At 44.8% G+C, this 23,507-nt stretch overlaps 1 protein-coding gene across 2 annotated transcripts in view; it reads left to right on the top strand.

Moving 5' to 3' along the window:
* Positions 1 to 23,507, top strand: part of FRMD4B (FERM domain containing 4B) — a 138,902-nt gene that overhangs the window by 95,831 nt on the left and 19,564 nt on the right. For both annotated transcript variants that reach the window (XM_030043983.2, XM_030043982.2), the window contains exons 8-11: positions 13,537 to 13,620; positions 14,839 to 14,904; positions 15,962 to 16,019; positions 16,950 to 17,036. In XM_030043983.2, the coding sequence (XP_029899843.1) occupies positions 13,537 to 13,620; positions 14,839 to 14,904; positions 15,962 to 16,019; positions 16,950 to 17,036 (295 nt within the window). The remainder of the gene's footprint in view (positions 1 to 13,536; positions 13,621 to 14,838; positions 14,905 to 15,961; positions 16,020 to 16,949; positions 17,037 to 23,507) is intronic.

Genomic DNA, 23,507 nt, shown 5'->3' with positions numbered 1-23,507 from the left:
CGACCCGGTTGCTGGGCTTTAGACAGCTAAAGCTGCATCATCAGCCTGGGCTTGCCCTTGGAGGTCGCTTTTTACCACGCACTGGTTATGATAACTGGCCGTGGGGAGGAGGTGGGGTCGCGCTCGGACCTGTTAGAACCAAGGGAAAAGACCTTCAATTAGAAACAGCTCGCTAAGCAAATAGAAATTCAGAAGGTTGGCTTTGGTCATGTTAATATTTTACTACTTGCTGAGTTTCCCTGTAGGAAGAGAGGTGTTTTTACACTTTAGCTACAGCAGCTTTCAAGAACCATGCTTTGAAAATGCTCAGTAAAGAGCTATCTACTTAAATGCAGGGAGCAAATCACATCTGACTGCCAAAGTGATGTACTCTGCTTTTCCTTCAGTGCACAGTTGTCAAGTAAGTGCCAGTGCTGCTGCCCGAGACCCCTTCTTCTCCGAGTGCCATCCCCTCCTCTGCTGAAGGACACGCTCTGTGAAGTCCGTCACATCCTCCTCCTCCTTTTTGTTGGCGTGCTCTCACGCCTGCAAGGAGGAAAAGATGTCCTTGTGACTAAGTTCAACTGGATGGGCTGGCTATACAGACAATTTCTGTTCTTATTCACGCTGCAGGCCTGCTTTGTGACCCACAGTATATTGCTCATAGCTGTAGCGTGCTGCATTTTTCTCTAGAAAGACCGCTTATCTTGCCTGATCTCACAGGGACACCCTAAGCTTAACTCAGTTTAGGCACAGATAACCAGAGAACCGCCCTTCACTTGACCAGTAAATTGTTAAACTGTAGCAACTGGTGGCTCCTGCTCTCAATTCTCGTGAAAAGGGGTTAAGGTTAAAAACTAGCTTTGTGGTGAAAACGCCCCTTATGTGGTTTAAACTTAACACTGACTCCTTATCATTTGCCATAAATAGGTTTGTAAGCATTGCTTCACATGCCCAAGAACTGAGTCTGTGGTTATTTTCCATGCCTCTGCGGGCACGTTGCAAGGAGTGGATTGCCCGTGGTTACCTTCAAAAGTATTTAAGGAAAATTGGAGGGAAGAATACTCTGCTACAAGAGGGATTTCCAAGTGCAGCTCTTCCCCTAACAGTTGCAATGAAAATAGCTGCAGCAATTGTTTCCTCTGTTAAACAAAACGTACGTTATGCCTCCATAGCAAATGAGCATGGCCAGCTGTCGCAGGCACAGTGAGCACAACAGAAGTGAAGGAATTTCATTTTACATATCACAAGTGGTCGTTTGGACGACCGCTGATAAAGCACTAGCTTAATTACCGGCGTATCTTAACAGATACCGCGGGACTGGTCTCCCCTGCCAAACTCGCCCATGACACAAAGAATACGTCCTTGCACCGGTGCTGCTTGTGCAGTGCGGTTGCCTCTGCGGTGTCTTGGGTTTGGTGTGTTCAACGTTCGCTGTCGTTTGGCAATTCCACTTTGAATCACTTTCTGGAATGTGGCTCTTGCACCATTTCTGCTTGCGTGAGAACACACGGGTTAATTTTTTTTTTTATATAGGATTAGTGCTGCATGAACTCCCGGTAAATACAGGAATTGCCTGAAGTCCTAGAGATTAGCTTTCTGGAAGTGAAAAAATGGGCCAGTCCACACAATGCTGGTGATCTCTGCTTGATTTTTCACGCATCCCGTAGGGAGCTGCTCCATGGGGACACGTCCTGCGGTGGGGTCGCTGCGCGGTATTCCCGCTGACTTCAGCTGGGAACAGGCAGATCAGTACCAGGGTCTGAACGCTTCAAACTCCTGTGGCTCTGCAGTAACCCCTTTCCCAATCCACTGCTCAAATTCTCAGATAACGTCTTGATGGCACAGAGCAGCAGTCTCCCAAGAAACACCCTCCCTTACCCCGTGCTGAGTGGGCGAGCACATTCTTTTGAAATCTGTTTATTTTCAGTGAGCAAACCTGATGTGTGGGCGCTTGGAGAAAGTAAAAACTTTTGATTTTTTTCCCCCCACAAAGGTCACTCCGGAGGCACTTTGCAGGCTGGTAGCACTGACAGAGTGAAAGTATCAGGGTCTTTGGGTTTTGGACCCTGAGGTCCTGCGCTGGGCTGTTAGGACAAGGGTATGCGCCTTATCGTTCGGAGAGAGGCTTTATGTAAGATAAACTACCCAAGTCCCGCTTTGAGAGGACCCTGGCTTTTAAAACATCTTGATAAAACTTAAGTACATGCTTCAAAATTGCACCCGCAGCATGTCCGTTGCCTATGTGCCTGTTTTGGACAGCTCTGGTTTCTCAAAGGCGGTCTGAAATGACTGCGGCCCGCAGGAGGAATGATTAACAAAGATGACAGCGGACCACAATCGGTGTAGCTCACCGCACACCCAGTTCCTTTTCCTGTTTACCGAACTGGTGATCCCAGCCAAGATAATTACCCCCTGTATGTGATGAAGAGCGTGCCGCAGGGATGCTCGGTGAGCCCTTCCTCTCCCCGGTACGTGGGACGGTGTCGGGGCTGCCATGGGCAGAGCGGTTCCTCCCGAGAGTCTTCCAGCTCTGATATTCCCAGCAAGTCTGGGATGCTGCAAGCCCGTGGCTCTCTGCCTTCCTGTGCAACGACTGGGCACGTTTTCCTTGCGAGGAGGGGTGTAATGCTTTGCTCGTGTTTGCTTTTCACGACTCATCTATGACTTCCAGGTGACTGCTTCTCTGTTTAAACTGAGTTCCCATCAGTTTTTTTCCAGCTCCTGTAATAAGAACCTCAAGCAAAGTATTAGTCATTAATAGTAGTTTTGAAACTCTGCATTAGTTAATCGTACTCATCCACTCTGATATTTGCAAATGCAAGAACAAAAAAAGCGGCATCCCTGGCTTTACAAAATCTGTTTTTTTAAGCTCCATACAAGGGTTTTAAATAGAAAGTTTAATTCAAGTTGCAGGTTCTGGCATGGTTCAATTTTGGGGAAAAAAAGTCCAAATTCTATTTATTTTAAGGATTTTATTTAAATTTTAAAGAGACCTAATGTCTTGACAGGCAAGCAAAATAATAGATCAGTCTGGTAGTTATTCATTGTGAAAATATGTAACATATAAAGTCTTGCCTCCTTGGGAAATAAATGATTTAGCTGGTTTTAGTTTACAGACTAAGCATCTGCCCTCGAAAATGCTATGCAATAGCATATAGTATTATTTTTCTTTGTCGCTTGATGAAAGAGACAGTTTATACCTGAGGTGTCCTAAATGCTGTCCTTCTAGCATTAGAAAAACATTTATTAAAATCAGATTAGCTATGGGGACTATATAAGGAAAGTAACTTTAAAAAAAAAAGTTTATTTTCTGACTGATAATCTTGGATCATATTTTCCTCAGTAACATTTCCAGTACTGAAACCCAGCCATGCTCCCTGAAATTTAATTAAATTGCTGGAGGAGGGCTTCCATTTTCTTTAAATAGCTGACGCATTCGATTTTGGTTCTGGCCTGTGGGCTGCAAAGATAACTCCCGACTGGTATAACATAACACAGACAAAATAATGAATTCCTGATAGCTGACATGTGCAAGGCACAGGGGTTTATCATTACATGGGTGATAAACATAGTTTGTAAAAGGAAAAGGGTTGTGTGAAAGATACCTCTCAAGCTGCGGCTGTGGAGTAATTGGTTCAGAAACTCCTGAATTTAAAAACTTTACTGAGGAAAAAATGAAGTGCTTGGTCTAGGTGCAGAAAACTGGTATTAACAATTTGCTCCTAATTAGGAGTGAGTTATCAGTATTAGATTTTTAGGTAGCGTTTGCTTGGGAAGATGACTATTTTGCCAAACAAATTGGAAAATCTCTTGGTGGAAAAGAATGTGGAAATGATAACGTGGGCAGTGCTAGAAAATAGCTGCTTGGAAGAAGTTAATAATTGTCTGATAGCAAAGCACCTGTTCACTGTACTGCTTACCCCAGGACTTAAGGTAGCTTCAGAAACAGGACACACCCGAGGTGGTTTTTTTTTTTTTTTGGAGGCTGCTTGTCCAGCCTGTTTTTGGAAATCTCACCGGGTTCATATGACCAAAACTCCAGGTGTGGCCATGGCCAGGGCTGGGGTCAGAGCAGAAACATAAATTTGGACTGAATCTCCCGATTGTTGCTACTCAGCTTTCTGGTTTGCATCCTGGAGAGGTCTCAGAGGACTCGAGGTGGATCCATGTGGTGTGAATGGAGCCCACCTCATGGGTGCCAGCCGCTAATGGGTGCTCAGGCTGTGGGGCCGGGCTAGAGTTGGCCTAAAGAAAGCCCTGAAACGGGTACAGCGTGGGTGTCAGGTCCCCAGCACAAACCCTTTTGCTCCACGGACCTGCTCCTCTTAGGCTGCCCTGTTGGAGGAGGAGACCTGTTGTGAACCGTTGACTGGAAGCTCTTGTCCAGGACCATTGGGATTGGGGATGGGTTACAAGGGGACATCAGCGCTGGTCTCGCGCGGAGGCCAAAGACCTGAGCGCGGTCTGGGTGCCTCTTTCGGCCCCTGAGGGTTTTCTTCCACGTGTATCGGTGGGTGACACAAAAGTGCTGGTGGGTCACCATAGGATTTACTCTCAGGGTATCCATCTGATGCCTGTCATAGGCAGCACTGGGGTTTAGTTTTTGATTTTCTTTTCCATGCAAGTGCACTTTTAAAATGCCCATGCACTGATATTTACAGAGGCTTTCTCTAGCGTGACCCACTGCTCCCTGTGGGCTGTGTCTGCCTCGCCGTAAAGCAGTGCTCAGCACTGGCGCGGCGGTTGTGCTCCTTGTGTTCCACGGCTGCTTGTTTGCCAAGTGAGTCATTGTGTATTTTGCCTTTCAGCTGCGACTCTGCACACTTTTTCTTTAAATACCTTGTTAGGCACTTGCTCCTGAACCATTAACTCTGTCTCAGTCAAACCCAGCTGTGTGCTTTCCTGAGCTCACTCTTTTGCAATAAAGAACTAATTTGAAACAAGATGAGCAAAGATTTATTAACTTAGGGCCTGCTTGCTGAGGGTGTTGATTACTTCACTTTATTTGGGAACATCTAATGAATCAAGGTAGTAAATGAACAAGTTTAGGGAAAGTCACATTTGATATATATTTCATATGATGATAATGATTCCTCTACTTGACAGGTATCAGATACCCACTTTCCTGAAGAGCTCTCTGCTTAATTGAATTTTATACCCTCTTCAAAGCAAGCTGGTTGAAAACTGCAGTAATTTTTCTCTAGCAGTGTGCAGGTCTTGTTTTTCTTGATGAGTCACTGCAGTTCATTTTTGGGGTTACACACCCCAGTGTACCATGAGGAAGGGGTAGCCGAGGGAAGGCAGCAGGCAGAGGAGAGCCGCGCAGGTTGCTGCTGAGCTCCATCTCCCTGAGCACTTCGCCAGCAGTTCTGAGATGAAAACGTCATTCTGTCCTGGTGGTCTATTTTTCAATAAAAAGTGGAAATTCACTGTGTAAACCAGGTGCAATTACAAAAAAAATATGTAGTTAAGACCCTAATTTTTGGCTAGACTTTTAACAGCAAGGGTTTTTTTTTTCTGCTGGTGCTACTTGTAGATTCATGCAGTTCAGGGCAGACCAAAGCATACATAGTCTCTGCAATGATGTCATTTTAATGGTTTGGGTTTTTTTACAATTTCCTATTTTAAAGCAGTTCTGTAAGGGCTCTCAAGGAATTGATATAGTATACTTATTATGCAGCAGATGAATTGGGCTGAATTAGGTGGAAGCACTGTGGGTGAAATGAGCAAAAAGGATTAGATGGAGAGAAAAAAAAGCATGTTTTCAGTAATTTAATAATCTGATCTAATGGGATTTACTACTTGCATATGGCAGTGTAACTTTTAATGTTTACACATAATTATGGCAGTTTGGTAAGGAACACACATTTTTAGATTTCATATGCATGATGTTCATACGGTTTCCTGAGGGGCAGCAAAGGGGTGGTTGTGTTTTGTCCTCTTTAATTGTCCCTCCACAGTCCTTTCTTTGCTTTGCTTTTCGTTTAAGGCACTTTTAACTCAGAGAGGCAGTGCTATAGTGGGTACAACCCAGCCACCAAGGGAGGGCTTTTGCCTGTGCTCTGCATCCAAAGCAGATGAGAGACAAGGCAAGCGTGGTGCTAGAAAATTCATCATCTCCCAAGTTGTTTCCCATGCAGGGGACAAGTCGGAGGCATGTTGCTGTTGTAGCTGTTAGGCTTGGAGTAGCATCGTGGCATCCACAGCCTTAGGTAAAAGATGCTCTCCCCTTTGTCCCTAGAAATTCTCTCAAGTACAGGTCAAGCATTAAAACACATTGCCTTTTCCTGTTGTAAAATTAAATTTCATGGCTTTTGCATTATAATGTATTCACCTCCCTTCTGTTGAATATCTGGAAAACTTTGTCAGGTCTACAGAGAGTTTCTCCAGCCTTGCACCATCAGCTGCGAGCGGGAGTTTGGGCTCCGGTCTGACTCCGAACAACATCCTCGCTTTAAAAAAAGCAAAAATAAATCTCTTTTGCTTTTCCTTCCCGTGGTGGTTGGGATCTATCGTGTAGAGTGTATTTTGTTCTTTGAGGAAATGTTACGACAGCTTTTCAGCCTCAGCTTTTTTGCTTTTGTGGATTTGTCAGGTCTTTATCGTTATTTGGATACTTTATTTTTCTTGTGGTTCCATGTATCTCTGTATCAGCACGCAGGGCTGTGATAACAAGCTTTAAACTTTGCTGCTGTACTCAGACATGCTAAAACCCCACAACTAATATGGCTAAGCTGACTTTTGTGTGAACAGGAAGAAAGCGTGAGTGTTAGAAATAACAGTCTGTTGTTGCGAGGAAGGGTTTGGGATCCTTCAAACGTTGTATCAACTGTGAATAGTCATCTTTTGCTCTGCAGTAAATCCCCAGGTAAAGCAGAGCTGTTCTGCTTCCCATCTGGTCTGATAGAGCAGCACTGTAATGCATGCTGTCGGTATGGCTGAGCAGCTCTGTAAACGTGGATATACTGTACCAGATCCGTGGGACTGTGAGCCGTCACCAACGGTAGGTGTGGTGTTCAAGGACGGAAGGGTTTTATCTTCAGAATGTTCATATTTCACATCAAGAGCTGTAAAAGAAGACCTGAGAATTTAGGACAGGTTCAGGTCACAGATTTTCTCTAGCCATGCAGAACTGCTTCCTCGCCACCCCATTCCTCGTCTGCAAAGTGGAAAGACAAACGGTGCCTCATCTGCCAAGGTGGCTCTGGGAGCAGCTCACGTTCTTGTTTGTCTGGTCCCCATGTCCTCAGAGAGGTGCATGCCTATATCTGATATGGGAAATGTTGCTTTTCCCTTGGTGCTCTTGGTCCATCTTCCAAAAGCCAAGGAGTAGGGTCACCAAACCCCTGTGAGATCGGTAGGCACACCTGCCGCTCATTCGGAAAGTCAGGCATGGCTTGGGAAGCAGAGAAATTAGCCTAAAGGAGCAGGGCTGGAGCTGGAGGTCAGAGCCAGGGGTCCAAGGCTGTGGTCCAGGCTGTGCTAAGCGTGGAGAAGGGTTGCCCAGCCCCGGCCACACTTTGTGTTTGGTGCAAGTCCCTCTCGAGCCGTGAAACTAAAGCTGTTGTTGCCGCACAGCGTGGGAATCCACAGCACGGCCGCAGCGTAGATGTACAAAAAGCCTGGTGTTGAAAAAGCCATCTGCGCTGCTTATCGTGTTCCTTTTCACGTACAGGGTTTGGAAGGCTCTTACAAATGCTCCTTCAAATACCTTTCTGGGCAGGTGGTTCTTATCTGGTATTGAAGTGGCAGACTTTGCAGCCCTGCCCCAGGCAAAGCTCCCTGCTGGCTGGGGGGGTTACAGTTCAGCTCTGGCTGTCCTGTGCCAACGGGAGCCCCTTGTTCATGGCCTTTCCAGATCTTGGTCTTCCTTCAATAGAAGAATAAGTTTCTTGAGCGTGCCAGCAGACCGTAAACTGAAAGGTTGGGAAATGATGGGAAACGTCTGGCACTTGTCACAAAAGAGGATTTGTCAGAAAGCACATTTCAAAATCCTGCTGCCAAGATCCTGCTGCTTTGACACACTCGAAAGCTGCTAAATCCATCGGCTCTCCCCATCCCTTCCCTGCTCTGTTTTCCTTCCTCCCCTTTTTTCTCTTGCACTTTTAACCCCGCTTATTTTTTTTTCCCCTCCGTTGCCTTGCTGCTTCCTCCCCACACCTGTTTCTTGTGGTACCTTGAAAGGCAGACCAACCTCCATGGGAGCGTGAGGTTGCCATGCTCTGCCCTTGCATTTATTTTAAAACAAAACAAAAGCCTACAGAAAAGGCACCTGTTGCTGAAGCAATCCAGCTGCAGTGTGATGGTCCGTGTTGCCAGCTCTCATCTGTGAATGCATGGAATAGTGGGAGCACCTTGGTGATGCTACCCTAAGTCTGGTCACTTTAGAAAGTCACTTTAGGACCAGGCTGGGGCGTGGGCAGCAGCACGGGATGTTATAGCATTGCTTGTAATCGCGTAGCAAAGGAATTCAGTGGTTATTCTCAAGAAATTGGACCATTACTAACATCATCCGAGTAACCTGACCAGCCCTCTGAAAACTTAAGTTGTCAAGCTTTCAAGTATCTAGTCTAATTGTGTGCTTTTCTATGTATTTATTTTGCTAGCTTTAAATACCTTGAACAGAGTAAGAAGAAAAATCCTAATGGAAAGTTTTTGAAGTGTCTTTGTGATGCAGGGTAATTTTGTATTGTCCTTTAGCTGTGAAGCTCCGTGTTTCCTTGTATCTCGTGTGCGCTTCTCAGAAGTGTCTGCTGATTTTTAGGTGTCCATGAGATAACTTTCAGGTTAACTTGAGAGGTTGGTTGATATTTTCTAGAAACAAGGCCGCTCTAAATTCTACCTGCAGTGTGCCTAAAATTCATTTCAAGAATTAACCAAATATAAAATAGTGACAGTCAGGAAGACCCAGGACTTGACTTACTCTAATGATCACGTAGTAACGCAAGAGTAGGTATTTACGTGAGGTCAAGAGGCTTTGAGAATAGAGGAAAATCACTATACGATGTACTTTACCCAGTGATAAATTCCTACCTTATAAAGTGTTATCAACATGATTCAGCAGAGGCAGACACACCTGCTATCACTTCAGTCAGTTAAAAGTTGTCTGAAGTCCTATCCTTATCAAGTTGTTAATATTTACAAAGATGATGTGGGCTGATAAGCTTTTATGTTGTAGTCCAATATGTTGCTTTTGCTGCTCTGGGTATGTCTATTGCTCTTCACGTTTTATGCTAATCTCATTAACCACATCTTATTACATCTAAGCTCTTACCTGCGTTAGCAACAGGCATAAGCAGTTTTTGGCAGTGGGCGCAGGGAAAAGCCTGGGTAGCCATTGACAAATGGTCCTAATTAGCACAGTTCTGTAAATCTTTGCCTAGCAGGGAGTGTTTTATCACTCAATTACAAGCTGTGAAGATGCACTTTCTGGGAGCATAAATATGTAAGTCTTTTTTAATTTTCAATAATGTGCTTTAGGCAGAGCATGCCACGATAGTCTGGCTTGGTTCCTTCCCAGATTTCTGGTGGGGTTTTAGCAAGATGCCTAAAATTGCACTGTAACATCAGCGGGTTGTAGGAGGCGTGTGGGATTGGTCCTGGTTTGCTGCTAGGGATAGTAGTTTGAACGTGGGAACTCCTATTCATAGTGTGGTACGTGGTTAAATATTGCTGTTGGTTATTTTAGAGACAAGCTGCCCCTCCATCTCCATAGAGGTGGCACCGACGAGCAGGGTGTGCTGCTGGGACAGCATCTTGCCCGACGTTTGTTCGTGTTGGGACAGAAAATTAAATATGTACAGTACCAAGCATGCAAGCTGAGGTTCGGCGTGAGGAGGGTCTGATGTAGATTTCCATTTACATTGCCCAGATCTTTCAAGTTCTGCTCGATATCTGCCGGAGAGAAAACTTCCATTTAGAGGGTGGGATAGGAAGGAAAGGGTCCGTCTGCTGGTTTTCTTTAATTCTTCTCCATAGTGGAAAAATACTTGAGATGAGAGTTTCCTATATTTTCCTCCTGGGGAATAAACAAACCTTTTGCCAAAAAACGTTCGGTCCCGTTGACTGGGCGGTTTAAGTTTATATAGTGAAATTATGCCAAGAACCATCAGCCAAGAAGCCCCCTCTGTAGCAGAGGTCAGATTAAATGCAAGTGGGCCTCTCTGTCCTGACAGCCGAGTCCTCCTGCCCTGATGAGAACCGCCCGTGGACATGCCAGATACAACACTGGTGTGTTTGGCTGGTAGATACCGTAGACGGTTGGACATCTGGAGCCGGGGCTGTCTACCCTGTGATTTCTGTATCGCCCTGTGATCGTTGTGAAACCAAACAGGAACAGGTAATAATTCAAACCGTCGCTCCTGCTATCTGGAGTTGTCACCTCTGGGGAGCGGCTGGATCTCGGCGGGCTTGGGAAAGTGATCCTGAAGGTCAAGGGGAGATGTGCTTGGGCTCCTCGGTGCAGATGAAGTGATAATGAATTCTGTGGAAGGAGGGGGAGGATCATTGGAGGCTTTTATTATCCCTGAAGCCGTGAATCATCCCAAATGCTAATCCTCAGGCACGCAGTCAGCAGATCTGGGCTGCCGCGTGCCAGCCTGCGCTGTCTGAAGGCATCCAGCGTGCAAGGAGCTGTGCTCCGTTTCTCCCAGGTCTTTTACATTTTTCTAGGATTGTTTTATGCTTTATCTTACAATTATGCAGGAAAAAATAAAACCCTCGTGTGGCTTCTCAGAGACTTTCAGGCCTTTTAAGTCCGTTTTGACAGACTCGCTCCAGCTGCAGGTGGACGGCATGGTGTGTCTGAACCTCAGGGTGTGGGGTTGGGTCCCTTCAGGAAGGGAAGTCCCAAGGGCCAACTTTGCCTCATAAAAGTATATTTTCCACTATTGTGAGAAGTTGGGTGGGTTTGTAGGTTGGCAGAAGAGCAGAGAAGGTCCAGCTCTGCTGTAAGTCGTCACAGCTCTGCGGACTCTGCCTGCTAACGAACTGCACCAGGGCCTGTGGTTCTGGGTCAGTGCTGGAGGGACGTGCCCCGCGTCACGGCCCAGACATGATTGCAGCCCTTTGGTCACTATACGTCCCAGCTCAAAGCCCACAAACCGCGTTGGGGAGGTGGGTGTGCTGGCTGCCTGGCGCTCGGTTTAAATTCCGTGGTGGACATTTCCATATTGTTGAGCTGCTACTCATCACTAGAGCTTAACTAGCGCCCTCGTTTCGGCATTTGATGAGGATAAAGCAAGCTGCTACTCAACCAGGTCCAGAGGCAAGGGGCCCAAAAACCAAACGGGAAGGTGAGTAGCCCGGCCGGAGGCTACGAATTATGCAAGAGGTGGCTTTTCAGAGCACGGTAGGACGCAGCTGCCAGGATTCGTGGCATTTCTGCAGAGTCTGAGTGACGGGGAGGCTACTGGCCCCGTAATGGTTGGTGAAGGAGAGCTTGGGACCTCTCCACCCGGCTGTGGTGGTGACAGCTGGGGAGTCACCTGTCCCCCCCTGCCCGGCTGCCTCTCCTGGAGCTCAGCCCTGGCCTCCCGGCATTGGCCTCCGTAGTGCTCAGCGGTTGTTGTTTGCCAGCAACGAAGTTTCTAAACAGGGGGTTAGAGACCAGCCATTAAACCTCTGATTATGAATATTGGAGGTTGAGAATCTATATTTAGAGGAACAGCCCTTTTGTTTCGTAAAAATGAGCTATTTTGTTATTGCTTCCTTCCAAAACCTCTCCTAGTTCGCTGTATTTCCCTGCCAACCCTGACTGCTACGGCAGCCATTGCAGTTAAGAGTCAGGCTTAAAAATAAGAAGAAATTTTTATTTTAATAATCAATTATCCTGTGAGTCTATGATTGAAGTTGGAAGGGACCTCTGGCCAAATCTCCTGCTCCGAGAGCAGTCAGCTGTGAGATCAGGCCAGGTTGCTCAGGGCTTGGTTTTTTGGTTTGGGATTTTTTTTTTTTTTTTGCTCTGGTTTCTGAGGCCTCGGGAGGGTGTGCTTTGTCTGCATTTTCATATATCCCTACAAACCCCTGGTAATCTACCTTCTCGCTGCAAGCTGAGATGTCCTACAGCCTTTTGATCCCATCAAAATGGGCTTTTAAATGGTGAATAAAACCCCCTCAGCTTTTGTAAGCATTTGCTGTATTTGAGCATTGAGAGGAGAGATCCTGATTTTCTACCCAGCTGTCCCCGTTTGGGGCACTTGGGTGCTGGCCAGTTTGCAAAGAAAAGTGCATATTCCTGGCAGAAGAGTGCCGGCTCGGGAAAGCTCGGCAACAACAGCTCCTCGGCGCTAATTGACCCCCTTCTTGGCAACTTCATCAAAGATGTTGAAGAATAAATAGGCTGTTGATTGAACTGTTTCCTTGTCCCCAGAGGTGGTCCTTCTTAGTCGGGGTTGAGGCACATTGTCAGGGCTGGGGAAGAAGCTTGCAGAGCGATTAGCCTGTGCTCCCCGAGGAACAAAAAGCTTTAATTTACTGGGCCTTCCGTGTGACATCTGCCGCGTGAGATGGGAGCGTGGTAGGGCTTTGCTGCCTCCTCCGTCTGCAGAGGTCGATCCGTGGTGCCCACGGAGCAGATTTCTGTGCTCCGGTCCCCTCCGCTGATGCACAGGGTGCTGGTTTTGAGGGAAGAGGGGGAACGTAGCTCAGATGAAATCTCTGATAGTGGAATCTGATGAAAGCAGAGGTCGGAAGCAGGAAAACACCTTCAAGGAAAGCTTGGATGCAGAAGTCGAGGCGGATGCTGATGGACGTGACTGGTGCGTTCTTTGCATAGAAAAGTCATGTTCGTGCTTGTTAGTGCTGCTGCAAAGGCACGCAGAAATCCTGCAGAAATGAGGTGTGCAAGTTTCAGCTGATTAATTAATGGAGCATATAAGGAGAAAATATTAACCATTTTACTGATGTTTGTAAACAGATTTTTAAATATTCTGCTGGTTTTTTTTGTGACAATTCACGTTCACCTACTTCAACTCCCTTTGCTTTGTTCCAGGCTGGCCTGGAGTCCAAAACTTTGAACTGTGTGTAGAATGAGCAGTCCAGGAAGACTATTTTCAGTGAAAATATTTTAAAATATATGAACTGAAACCCTTTTGGTTTGAATCAGATCACTGTTAAACTCTGAGGTTTGACAAATACCACGCTGCTTCGTGCAATTTATTGTCCGGAGGTACGATTTTAGCTAAAGGTAGAGCAAAAGTTAGCACTATGAGCCTTGCTTTTGGGCAGAGGCTTTCCTTCTGCAGCTGTTTCAGGGCTCATTCTGCACTCAGCAAATAGGGTGAGTGTGTGTGCAAAGTAAATATTGATACGGTGCTCCCGCCGCAGTGGCCCAAGAATCACGTGTCTGTATAATGAGTTACAACAGGAGCCTGCATGACACCGTATACATCACTGTCATGTGAGAGGGCCTATAGAGTTACGTTGCTATGACAGCCTGATATGGGGCAATGCACCATGTTCTTGGGTAGCAAATACAGCCCCTTCCTTCTGCTGAAACTAATGATTGCATCTATGATTCACTAGCAGTGACTCTGTGCCATTTTTGGTTTTTAGTGATGAAAACACTAGAAAAGACTTGAAGACGCTGCCTGTCTTTCCTACCAAGACACTGCAGGAGCATCCATCACTCGCTTACTGGTGAGCTATTTAATTTAAAATGTAAATCGTTGCTATGAATGGTAATGACAAGATCATTTTCAAACAGTTTTGCAAACTCTCTTAAAAGTTTTCAGCCTCTGTGATATAGGACTTGGAGTTAATTGCTTGTGTTCAAGTATTTCCAGTTTTTAGAAGGTTATAAATTATGCAAGATCCAATGCAAATCCCTCATTGAAAGTTCGCTCAAATTAAATTGCTGGATCAGAAACGGCTGGATGAGAGTACGTGGGGACCACGCGTTAGAAGGAGCTGAAATCTGAACTCCAGCCAAGCTTGGCTTTGCAAAGAGCACCTTGCTCGTCAACTGTCACACAGTACAGCCTCTGTGGTGGGTTGACCTTGGCTGGCTGCCAGATGCCCACCCAGCTGCTCTCCTCAATAGGACGGAGCGGGGAGGAAATAAGCTAGAAAAGCTGGAAACGGAAAGGCAGGTCCAATTTTGTGGCTTGAATCTGCCGTAAAGGAACACAGCATTTGGGATGAATCAACGATATTGTTTCCTTGGAATTGATGCCCTTTGTGCAAGTTTGACTCCCTCATTTGTTTCATTTTTCTAGGCTTGATGTGTACCTGATGGATTTTCAAGTATACATACTAGTACTTGCTTATGATTTGTTTTTTTCAGAATGAATACTGCTGTGTTTTTCTTTGCTTTCGAGTGTCTGACACTTAAATGCATATTTTATTTCGCGTTCCGCTAAAACAAAATGTTGAAGTATATAGGAGGAAAAACACAAAAAGGTCATTGCTAACAGATCTATATTTTTTTTTCACCTGTGAAATGTCAGGGGGGGGGAAATACACTGGAATGAAAACATTTCTGGTTTAACTTCCTCTGTCTTGCATATGGAGCATTAACTATCCTTTGAAGTTTTGGTCCTTTAGAACGTGAAAATGAATTTATACGATTAGTACCCTTATTCTGCAGCAGCATCTGCAGCAGAACAGGCTGATCCGAAACGATTCATTAATTAGCCTGGAACGCGGCATGCGATGGCGGGGATCAGCCAGGCAGCTCCACGCTGCTTAATGAAGGGTGGGAAAGAAATCAGTAAGAAACAGAATGTAAACCAGAGCGAGAAATGTACAGAGGGACACTTCTCTGCATGCTGAGCAGGCGTCTGATTTTCAACAGATGCCGTCACACATGAAAAAAGTCACTGAGTCTCTAAATTGGGTTTTGTGTTTGGTTTGCAGTGAGGACAGAGTAATTGAGCATTATACACAAATTAAAGGTCTGACCAGAGGACAAGCCATTGTTCAGTGAGTATGACACTTGTTAATTTGTGAAGATGATATTTTTCCTTTTTTCTTTTTTTGTTGAGAAGTGGCAATGCAGGCTGTTTTGGTCATTATTGCTTGCAAACTTTACCATTTATATCTGTCAGATTTTTTATTGAGTTCTATTTCAAAAGTAAACTATTTCAAGTTTCAGATTTCACAGGCTTGCAGTTGTGTGTCCTCATTCAGATATCTCAAACATAAAAGAAATTATTTGGACCTTATTTTATTGGAAGACTCTTCTCCATACCCTGCTTGCTATCAATTAGTTTTCACACCAAACTCTTAAGGGCGAGTATCACCTTAGATCCTGTAAAAAACCCAAATGCATGTTTGTTGAAGTGTTCAGAATTTGGCTTTCAAAAGAACAAGGTCTTCCAAGATGCATACAGAGCCTGTGGAATTTTATTTTTAATTTACCATTAATATTACTGTACTTCCTACAGGTAAATGCAGTGGGATGTGTCACGAACTGAGAAGTTTGAGATGATTGCCATGGTTGCACGATGTAGACAACTTGAGTTTTTCTCGCGTACCTCGATGCCTGTAACTCTGTCTCAATAATTCAGGGCCTTCTTTCAATAAGAACAAGGAGAAAAATTGTCTGTCCTATGGTTTTCTGAATTGCCTCATGAAACAGTTGTACAACTGCATAAACACTTGCATTTGGAGCCTATCCATTGTAACCAGAGTGCCATAATGGAATAATTATAGGCAGGTCTTTACTGACAACGTTTCCCAAAAGGTTCACGTGTTCAGTTCAGAATTTTTACTTTTGGTTCTCTGACCCTCTGATAAGAGATGGAATGTTTTGTTGTATAAGAGATTTTCCATTTGCTTTAACTTTGCTGAAATATCACATCTTTCCCCAAGCCAGGATGCTAAGTTTTTTCTGAAAACGTGGGCCTTCAATTATTAAGACCTTCAAAATATGCAAATGATAAATGACATGTCCTGAATGCGTGTGTGAAAAAAATATGTTAATAGATATTATTCCCTTCAGAGAAAATCATCTGATACGCTATAAATCTGTCTACAGGTACATGAAAGTGGTAGAAGCTTTGCCAACATATGGAGTTCATTACTATGGAGTAAAGGTTAGTAAATGCCCATAGATAATGTGATTGCTTACCTTATTACGTGTGATTACATTCCTATAGGAGTAGTCTGATGATTCAGTACCCTTCTGTCAGTGTTAAACCCTGCATTTTTCAACATCTATAATTTTCCCCCCTTCAATATTCCTTAAAAACTGTTTCCAGAGAGCAGCAAAGCATTATGTGCTACAGAAGACAGAAAGGAATCTTTGTAAAACCTTCTGTAGTCCTATCAGGAGCTAAATTCGAATCACCTTAATTAAACTGGATATCACTTCTAGATCCGAAGCAGTTAATAGTTTCCCCAGAGACATTTCTAATCAAGATTAGAAAAACATACAATGTAGAAGCGGCAGGTGATTAGTGGGTGTGTACTTGGAGTGGGGAAATGCTGAGAAGTATTTTTGGAGAGTGATGGAAATACACCATTTATTCCCATTTGTAGAGCAGAGCCTGGGCCAAAGTGTTTTGTGCAGAAGAGTTTGTGCAGCAGAGATGATGTCTCCTTACTTTGAGTCATGGCCATGACAATGGTACCCGAGAAGCTGATGTTTTGCGCTGTTCTCTCCTCCTGCGGCTGTCTATGCCTGAATTTAGTGGATGCAGTCATTGGCCACGGTTTTTTCTGTCCCGTATCGTTCCCCCCTCACAGCCACTCCCGCAATGAGTGACACCCCTTGTTTCAGCAGCACTGTTGCTTTTTTGTCCACTTTGCACAACCACCACCTAGTTTCTCCCCTTGCCTTCTCAGGCAGAGGCAAGAAAGTTTCAACATTCACTCCAGCAATCCACTTCACATCAATTTGTTTGCAAAAAAAAAAATCTTTGTTCTGTACCTACTCGTACTTGCCACAGAATGAAATAGGCTGTAATCTTGGACTTGCGTAATTCTGAAGTAGCTCTTGGTTCACGTAGACGTCCATTTTTCAGGATAAACAAGGAATCCCGTGGTGGCTTGGAATAAGTTACAAAGGAATAGGCCAGTACGACTTACAAGACAAAGTTAAGCCCAGAAAAGTAAGTTTTTTGCATCTGATTTTTCTTCGGGGGGAGGCGGGATGGCATGGCATGTCAAGATATACTTTTTTAAGCTGTTGCTTATTAGACTAGTGAGCAAAAGACCAAGGGTTGGAGGCAGAAGGAGAATTCTGCTGGCACTGACGCAGTAGAACTCTCCCCCCGTCACACAGATAGTGGAAACTCCCTTTGCCAGCTTTGGCTCATGTGTCATCTTGAGTTTGGTGGTCCCAGGACAGTCTGGGCAGGAATTTTGACAGCCTCCAGGTATAACTGCAGAAGTGTGAAACAATTGGGTTTCTGCAAGTCCCAAACTAAAGGCCTTGTACTCAAGCAGTGTTGTCACTTGGCTTTCGTAGGTGGTTTTTGTGTGCGAAGCGATAAAAGGCTCCACTGATACCCCTGAAATACGGGGGGAACTGCGTGAAACTGCAAGCCTGTTTAGGCAACTGTATGTTTCCTTGATGCAGTGAATTGTAACGGGGGGATTGAGAGTAAGTGCCAAATACTGGACGTTGTTCTTCTCTTTTTCCACCTCCCTGCTCCCCAGCGTGTCTCCTGCAGAGTGAACTCTGCCAACGACCTCCCTTGCTGTTTAAGCAGGGCAGAGGGTCCCGTATTGCACCGCCGGCTCCCTCAAAGCCCCCGTCAGCGAGCCCCGACAGGCTCTTCTGCCGGCGGCCTTGGACACCCATCATGCAACCCAAGCACACGATGTGTTGGGAGCTCGCCCAGTCCTGTAGCCGCATACGTCTCCCTGCAACGGGACTGAGCCCTGACAGTCTTTGAAGAATTATTTAACCCACTTAGCTGGGGGGAAGAGCCAGGACTGCACGTGCAGGAGCCGCACTGTTGGGCAGGGTGTGTGTGGTTTCTTTTTGGTCATGTCTTCATTGACACATCTAAGCCATGAGGAGATGGAGACCTGGGGTTTTGCTGTTCTCCTTCCCCGGGAATGATCTGGGCAGGAGTTCACGTGAAGTGTGTGCTTCCTGCCAGGGAATTTTACATTTGCAAAATGATACTGTTTAGTGTATTTGTGCCAAAAAACACAGCTTAACAAAACTTTCTTGTTGAGAGTAATTCCCCTTCAAGCTCCCAACTTGATGTTTTCTTTTTTCCAGAGCAGGCTATGACTTGGTTTCTTTTGGTATCGTTATATAGCTGTGTGTCCAAGGTTGAACTCATACGTCCTTCCTTTGCTTTGTTTAGTAAAGCACATAGTTTCATCCTGGGTCTCTCTTACCATGCCTGTTCTAAATGACAGTGACACAAGCGGAACCCTAGAAAAATCAAGTCAACATTAACGCACCCATTGATCGTCAAAGGAGAGCATCAAGGAGCTCCTCTTGTTCTTGAGTACTTCTCTGGTTTTAGGCAACATCTACAAGATTTTCCAGTCAGGTCAAGCACAGATCATTCTCTAGCCAAGATGTCCAGCTGTGACCAGTGATGCTCTCCAAGAAAACGCAGCCTGCCTGGCTAGAAGCATTGCTTCGCCAAGCACTTTTTATGCTTGTGGGATTTCAGTTTACAACATCAACCAGGCAGATTAAGAAAATTTTTTAAGGTCAGAAGGGCCCAGATACCAAGTCACGCCCTGCTACAGTTAGTTACGAGGCGTTGCCTTTGAATGCAGCAGGAGTTGTGTTTAAGAAAAATAAAATAAAAACCAAAGGTCACCTCTGCAGTGGATATGTTACACTGGAAATAATAGTCGTCTGCTTTACTGTAATGATAGTTATACAACAGAGGATAGAGATTAAAAGGTAAGGTGGGAGAGAGGAACCTAAATGCAGAGGGAAGGTTTAATGCCAATAAGCTGATTGAAAAAGTGGGGTTGGATATGGCTGTAGCATCCTTAGGGATTTGTGTCTGGTGTCGATAGGAAGGGACAAAAATTGCTTAAGCCATAGCTTGTCCTGAGTCATGACTACTTTTAACATGTAGCTAAATATGCAAACAGTTTCTTTATACAAAAAGTGTTTCAGGGTTTGAAATATAAAGTGCACTTCTGATGTGATCCATGGAAATAATTGGAATCGGATTGCTTTCAGGGGGGAAAGCAGACGCTGGGTCTAGAGAGGCACCCACATCCCGACTTGGTCTTGGAGTTAAAATGCCGAGACGCTGCTGTTTATTTCAGTGTAGCTATAGCCTTGCTGCCTGTGATGCGGCAGGCAGGAGTCTCCTTTTAACCAATATTGTTGTTTGTTCATATTTATGAATGTATCAGAATCTATTTCAGAGAGAGAGGAGTCTGTATAGCTTGCCTGAATCTCCAAGGAGTCAGCAAGCACAGTCCTTTCCGAAGCAGCAGGCAAGAGGGGAGTAGGCATGTAAACTATGCCTGTCTTTTGGAGCAGAGGTGCTAGTTTTGCTGGATTTAGCAGAATTTTCTTGCTTCGCTTTTTGGGATGGAGCCAAACTCACAACCACCATGTGCTGGTGCTATCCTGCTGTTTACACTGTGGATCAAAAGTGCTGTTGTGTTTATCCCTAGCCGTCTGGGAAAGAGCGTCCTTATTGTGCTCCACTTCTCCAGTTAGTGATGTTTATATATAAGTGCATCTGATAAACTCAATAAAAGGGAAAAGCTGAGTCCAAGTCTAATGAAGGCCAAGCTGGCCTTTCCTAATTTTAAAGATACAAGTGATCTCTGGGTGTGCAAGCCTCTCTGATACCTGCTGCATTGGGAAAGCTGCTGAGTTTCAGGTGGGAGGCTTTGAACAGGAATTGGTGCCTGTGCTCCAGTTGAATTCACACCAGGGGGTTTTATTCTGCTCTCCATGTCTTTTCTGCAATGCTAATGGATGTTGTCAGACATAGCTGTGTTTGCTTAATGTGTTCATCATAGGCACCTGGTGAGAGCCAAGTCCATATTTAGAATAAAATTTTTAAAATAATAATAATAAAAATATATAAAATTAACTGCACCCATTAATGCAATGTCAATTAGATCCCAACAAATATAACCGTCCTTCTCAAAAAGTGAAATCTTTTGGCTTTATCCAAGTAGGTCTTTAGGCGAAGAGACCTAAATACGAGCCTTGGAGCACAGTGGTTATCCCAGGATTTTGTTGTTGGATCAACACTGTTGCGTGAAGTCCAAGGTTGAGAACTCTTCACAGGAAGCAACTTGCAAGGCAGACCTGGATGAAGCAATCTCCAGATCTGTATCACCCAGCCTTGCCAACGCTTGCGCATGTACCGTCAATCATCCGTGAGTGGAACGTGTGTTGTTGGAGAGGACGGTGTCTAACTCAGGGCTGGACCAGGAGAACCTGCCGTGGCTGTCTGTCTATGTAAAGCTGGCTGGGGAGGTTTGAGTCCGGCTATTAATATTTTGCTGGTTGACCTGAGATGGTTTGGAGAAAGGAGTTTTGTTTCCGTAAGTCACTCCTGAAAGCTTGTATTGCTTTAGAAGCGGTTTCTAGATAAGCGAGCCTGTGTTTTTACCCCTTTGCCTGGGACTGCGAGCTGATGGGCACCGAGGGAAGCACTGTGCTCCAGTGCTGTAATAGGCTGAAAATGGAGAATTATTTCTTGTGTCGTTTATGAAAATTGCTTTTTTCTTTGTGGATAAAAGCAGTGGCTCCATACTGGCTGGAGGTTACACTGAGCTCAGTTCATTATAATCCTGAAGTCTCACAGGGCATAAAAAAACCTGGGTTTGGCAACCCTTGTTCAGATTTCAGCTCAGACCTGGGATTAACTCTGCAGTCCTGCTGCTTTGCAAACATATTCTCCCTTCAGCTGCAGTTAATACGGAGAGATGTCTCCTGCTTGGAGAAATGCCTCCTGCTTGCTATGGGGTGGCATGCCAAGATCCTGTCCCCAGTCTCTTCTGAATCAATTAGGAAAAGCATAAAACAGGTCCCAGGACTTCGTATGCTGTTTCAAAACAGAATAGATCTCCCTTTTATCTCTACCCCTATTCTTCTCACTGGTGAGATAAACAATGCCTCGTCTTGTTTATGGAGCATGTATTATGGTATGAGTTGAGTTTATTCTGCGTTCAGCCAATACGTGGTGATCCTCTGAGGGATGGGAATTTGAGAAGGCAGTTTGCTGGCTTTTTGACTTGTTCTCCCACTTCATTGTGTTTCTGTGGGCGACTCCCTGGTGATAAATGAACTATAATATCTGAAGAGAAGAACTAATCTTGCTATGCTATTGTTTTAAATTACAAGAATTTTGATTCTACTGCTGGTTGTCTTGAACGCATTAAGTTCTCAGAAGTGTTTTCGTCAGAGTATACTAGTTTTGAAATGGGTAATATTTATGATATTTTTCTTTTAATTTAATATATACTAAGAGCTGATGCCGTAAGTTTTCCCTTGCAGAACATCAAGTAAATGTAAATTTGCTGTCCTGCTTTGCTGAATGGTTCAGAACACAACAGCATTCATACAGGCTTCTCAGCAGGCGGATCTAATTAGGCAGAGATTTCTTTTACGGTGTTTATTTCTCACCAATTGAAGTAGCAGCCATTGATTTAGACATAAGATACTAAGCTCACACAATTATTTAAAATAAACACATAGCTGTTACGAGGCTGCTCTGAAATTCAGTTCCTTCCAGATGTGTGGAAAGTTGCTTGAGTGTCACCTGCCCCAAAACATACGTGTTTTGGGACAGTTTGGTGCCGAAACATCTCTGGTTCTTGTTAATTCCGATGCTAGTGAGAACCCAGTGAGGATGGATCATAATGCATTAGAAAAAATACGATTGAAGAGGCTTTTAGAGGAATGGCTTAATATGTAAGAGATGAAGGATGCCTCCAGGTGAGCTCTGCCAATTTATGCTGGCACAGGTGGGAGCTGTCTGCTGCCTTCTCTCAGAAGTTGCTGCAGGTGGGGCGGTTTGGCTCTCCTGCCATCTACCCAAATGCCTCCCTCCGTGGCCAGGCATAGCAATTTAAAACAAAGAGATTTCAGTTGAAGGTGGCATGCCAGCCAGCAAACTGGAGCAGAGGGGCTGAAATGCAGCCCTTCTTCCAGTGTTGCCAGCAGGGTGGTAATTTCCTTCATCGGGGCGGGGTGCATTCCTATGGGCAGAAATCTTTTATGTTTCCTTGGTCTGAATTGCCAGATTTGTCTGGAGATTGCCGTTCCCAGGCGGTTCCCGGGATGCTGGTTGCTGAAGCTCCTTACAGACATCGCACGTACCACGAGGTGCTTTGAAAGTGCTTCCCGATGGAAAGGCTGCTGCAAACGCTGCAGTGTGGTTTGCACTTCCACGCTGACCTTACCCGACGATCCTTTGGGTGAAAAATCAAAGATGTGGGTAATTTAGATCTTGGTCAGAATTTACCATCGACCTTGGAAACATCCCAGATGCAACCCTGGCATGTGCTGTGCCCCAGGCTGGTGCTGCAGCTCTGCAGAAGTGCTTGGTCACACAACCCCTCCAGCCAGCTCCTCTCCAGATTTTTCACCCCGTTGCGAAAAAAAAAAAAAAAACACCAAGAATTTTTTTAATCTTTTTGTTAAACAAAATGCATCAGGATGATAGGAATATTCAGCAAAGCCCCTGAGAAGCTCTCTTGCACGTTTCTGAAGGCGGGGGCTCTGCCAGCTCCTGCCTGCGATCCTGATGGGGCCGTTTTTCTGAGCCAGTGAGCTCTTGCTGTCAGGCCCAGACAAACTTGCATTTTATTCAAAACTGGATGCAAGATCGGCCAGGTAAAAAACCAGCTGCTGCTTTTAATAATGTGTCTCACTACTTAAGCAGTCTGTGCCTGCTTTGTGTCTCATAAGACTACAGTTACAGCTCTTTTTGTATGAGAAAGAGGGTTAGGAGGGCAATATCTTTTTGTTTAGTGTTCTGTAGTATCTCGAAGAGGATCACAGTAGAAATGCAGGCAGCTTAAACTCATGGGCTGGCAAGAGCAGCAGCTGGGTGGTAGGAGTCTGGCTGGTGCACGGAGGTGCCTGAGTAATGAGGTGTGATCGGGGAAGCTTTGCACCTCCACCTTCTCCAAAAAGACCCAGAAAACAAACCTTGACCGGGCCAAATTCTACCTGTAGAGTCAGACAGGCAGCCCCTGCTATGCTAAATGGGAGTTTTCAGGAGCCTTTGAGGACCTGGCAACCTAAATGGATGGGAAGGCTATTAAGAAAACATTAATTAGCTCAGGTGGACCTAATCATCTAGTTAAAGGAAACATACATTGCAAAACTTCCACAAAAACATTTTAATTATTCCTAATTGTTCCTCCAGCCCTCAAAAACCAGTTTCAGATTTCCAGATTATTTTTTTTTTTTTTTACAACTCTTTTGTCTTTTAATATGCATGTAGTTTAGGTAAGATAGAAATTAGGAATGATTTAGCAACATGTCTGTACAGAGTTAGGGAGTATTTGAAGGGAGCAGGAAAACTCCAGTACAGTGACAGTTTCCTGAGTATTGCCTTTTGACCACAATTAAGAGAAAATTTATTTGAAGGTGTTTATAGAATTTCATTCGG

This window comes from Aquila chrysaetos, chromosome 20, assembly GCF_900496995.4.
Source record: "Aquila chrysaetos chrysaetos chromosome 20, bAquChr1.4, whole genome shotgun sequence".
Classification (NCBI taxonomy): Eukaryota; Metazoa; Chordata; class Aves; order Accipitriformes; family Accipitridae; genus Aquila; species Aquila chrysaetos.
The sequence above is the reverse complement of the archived record's forward strand: the minus strand, read 5'-3'. Positions and strand labels throughout refer to the sequence as shown.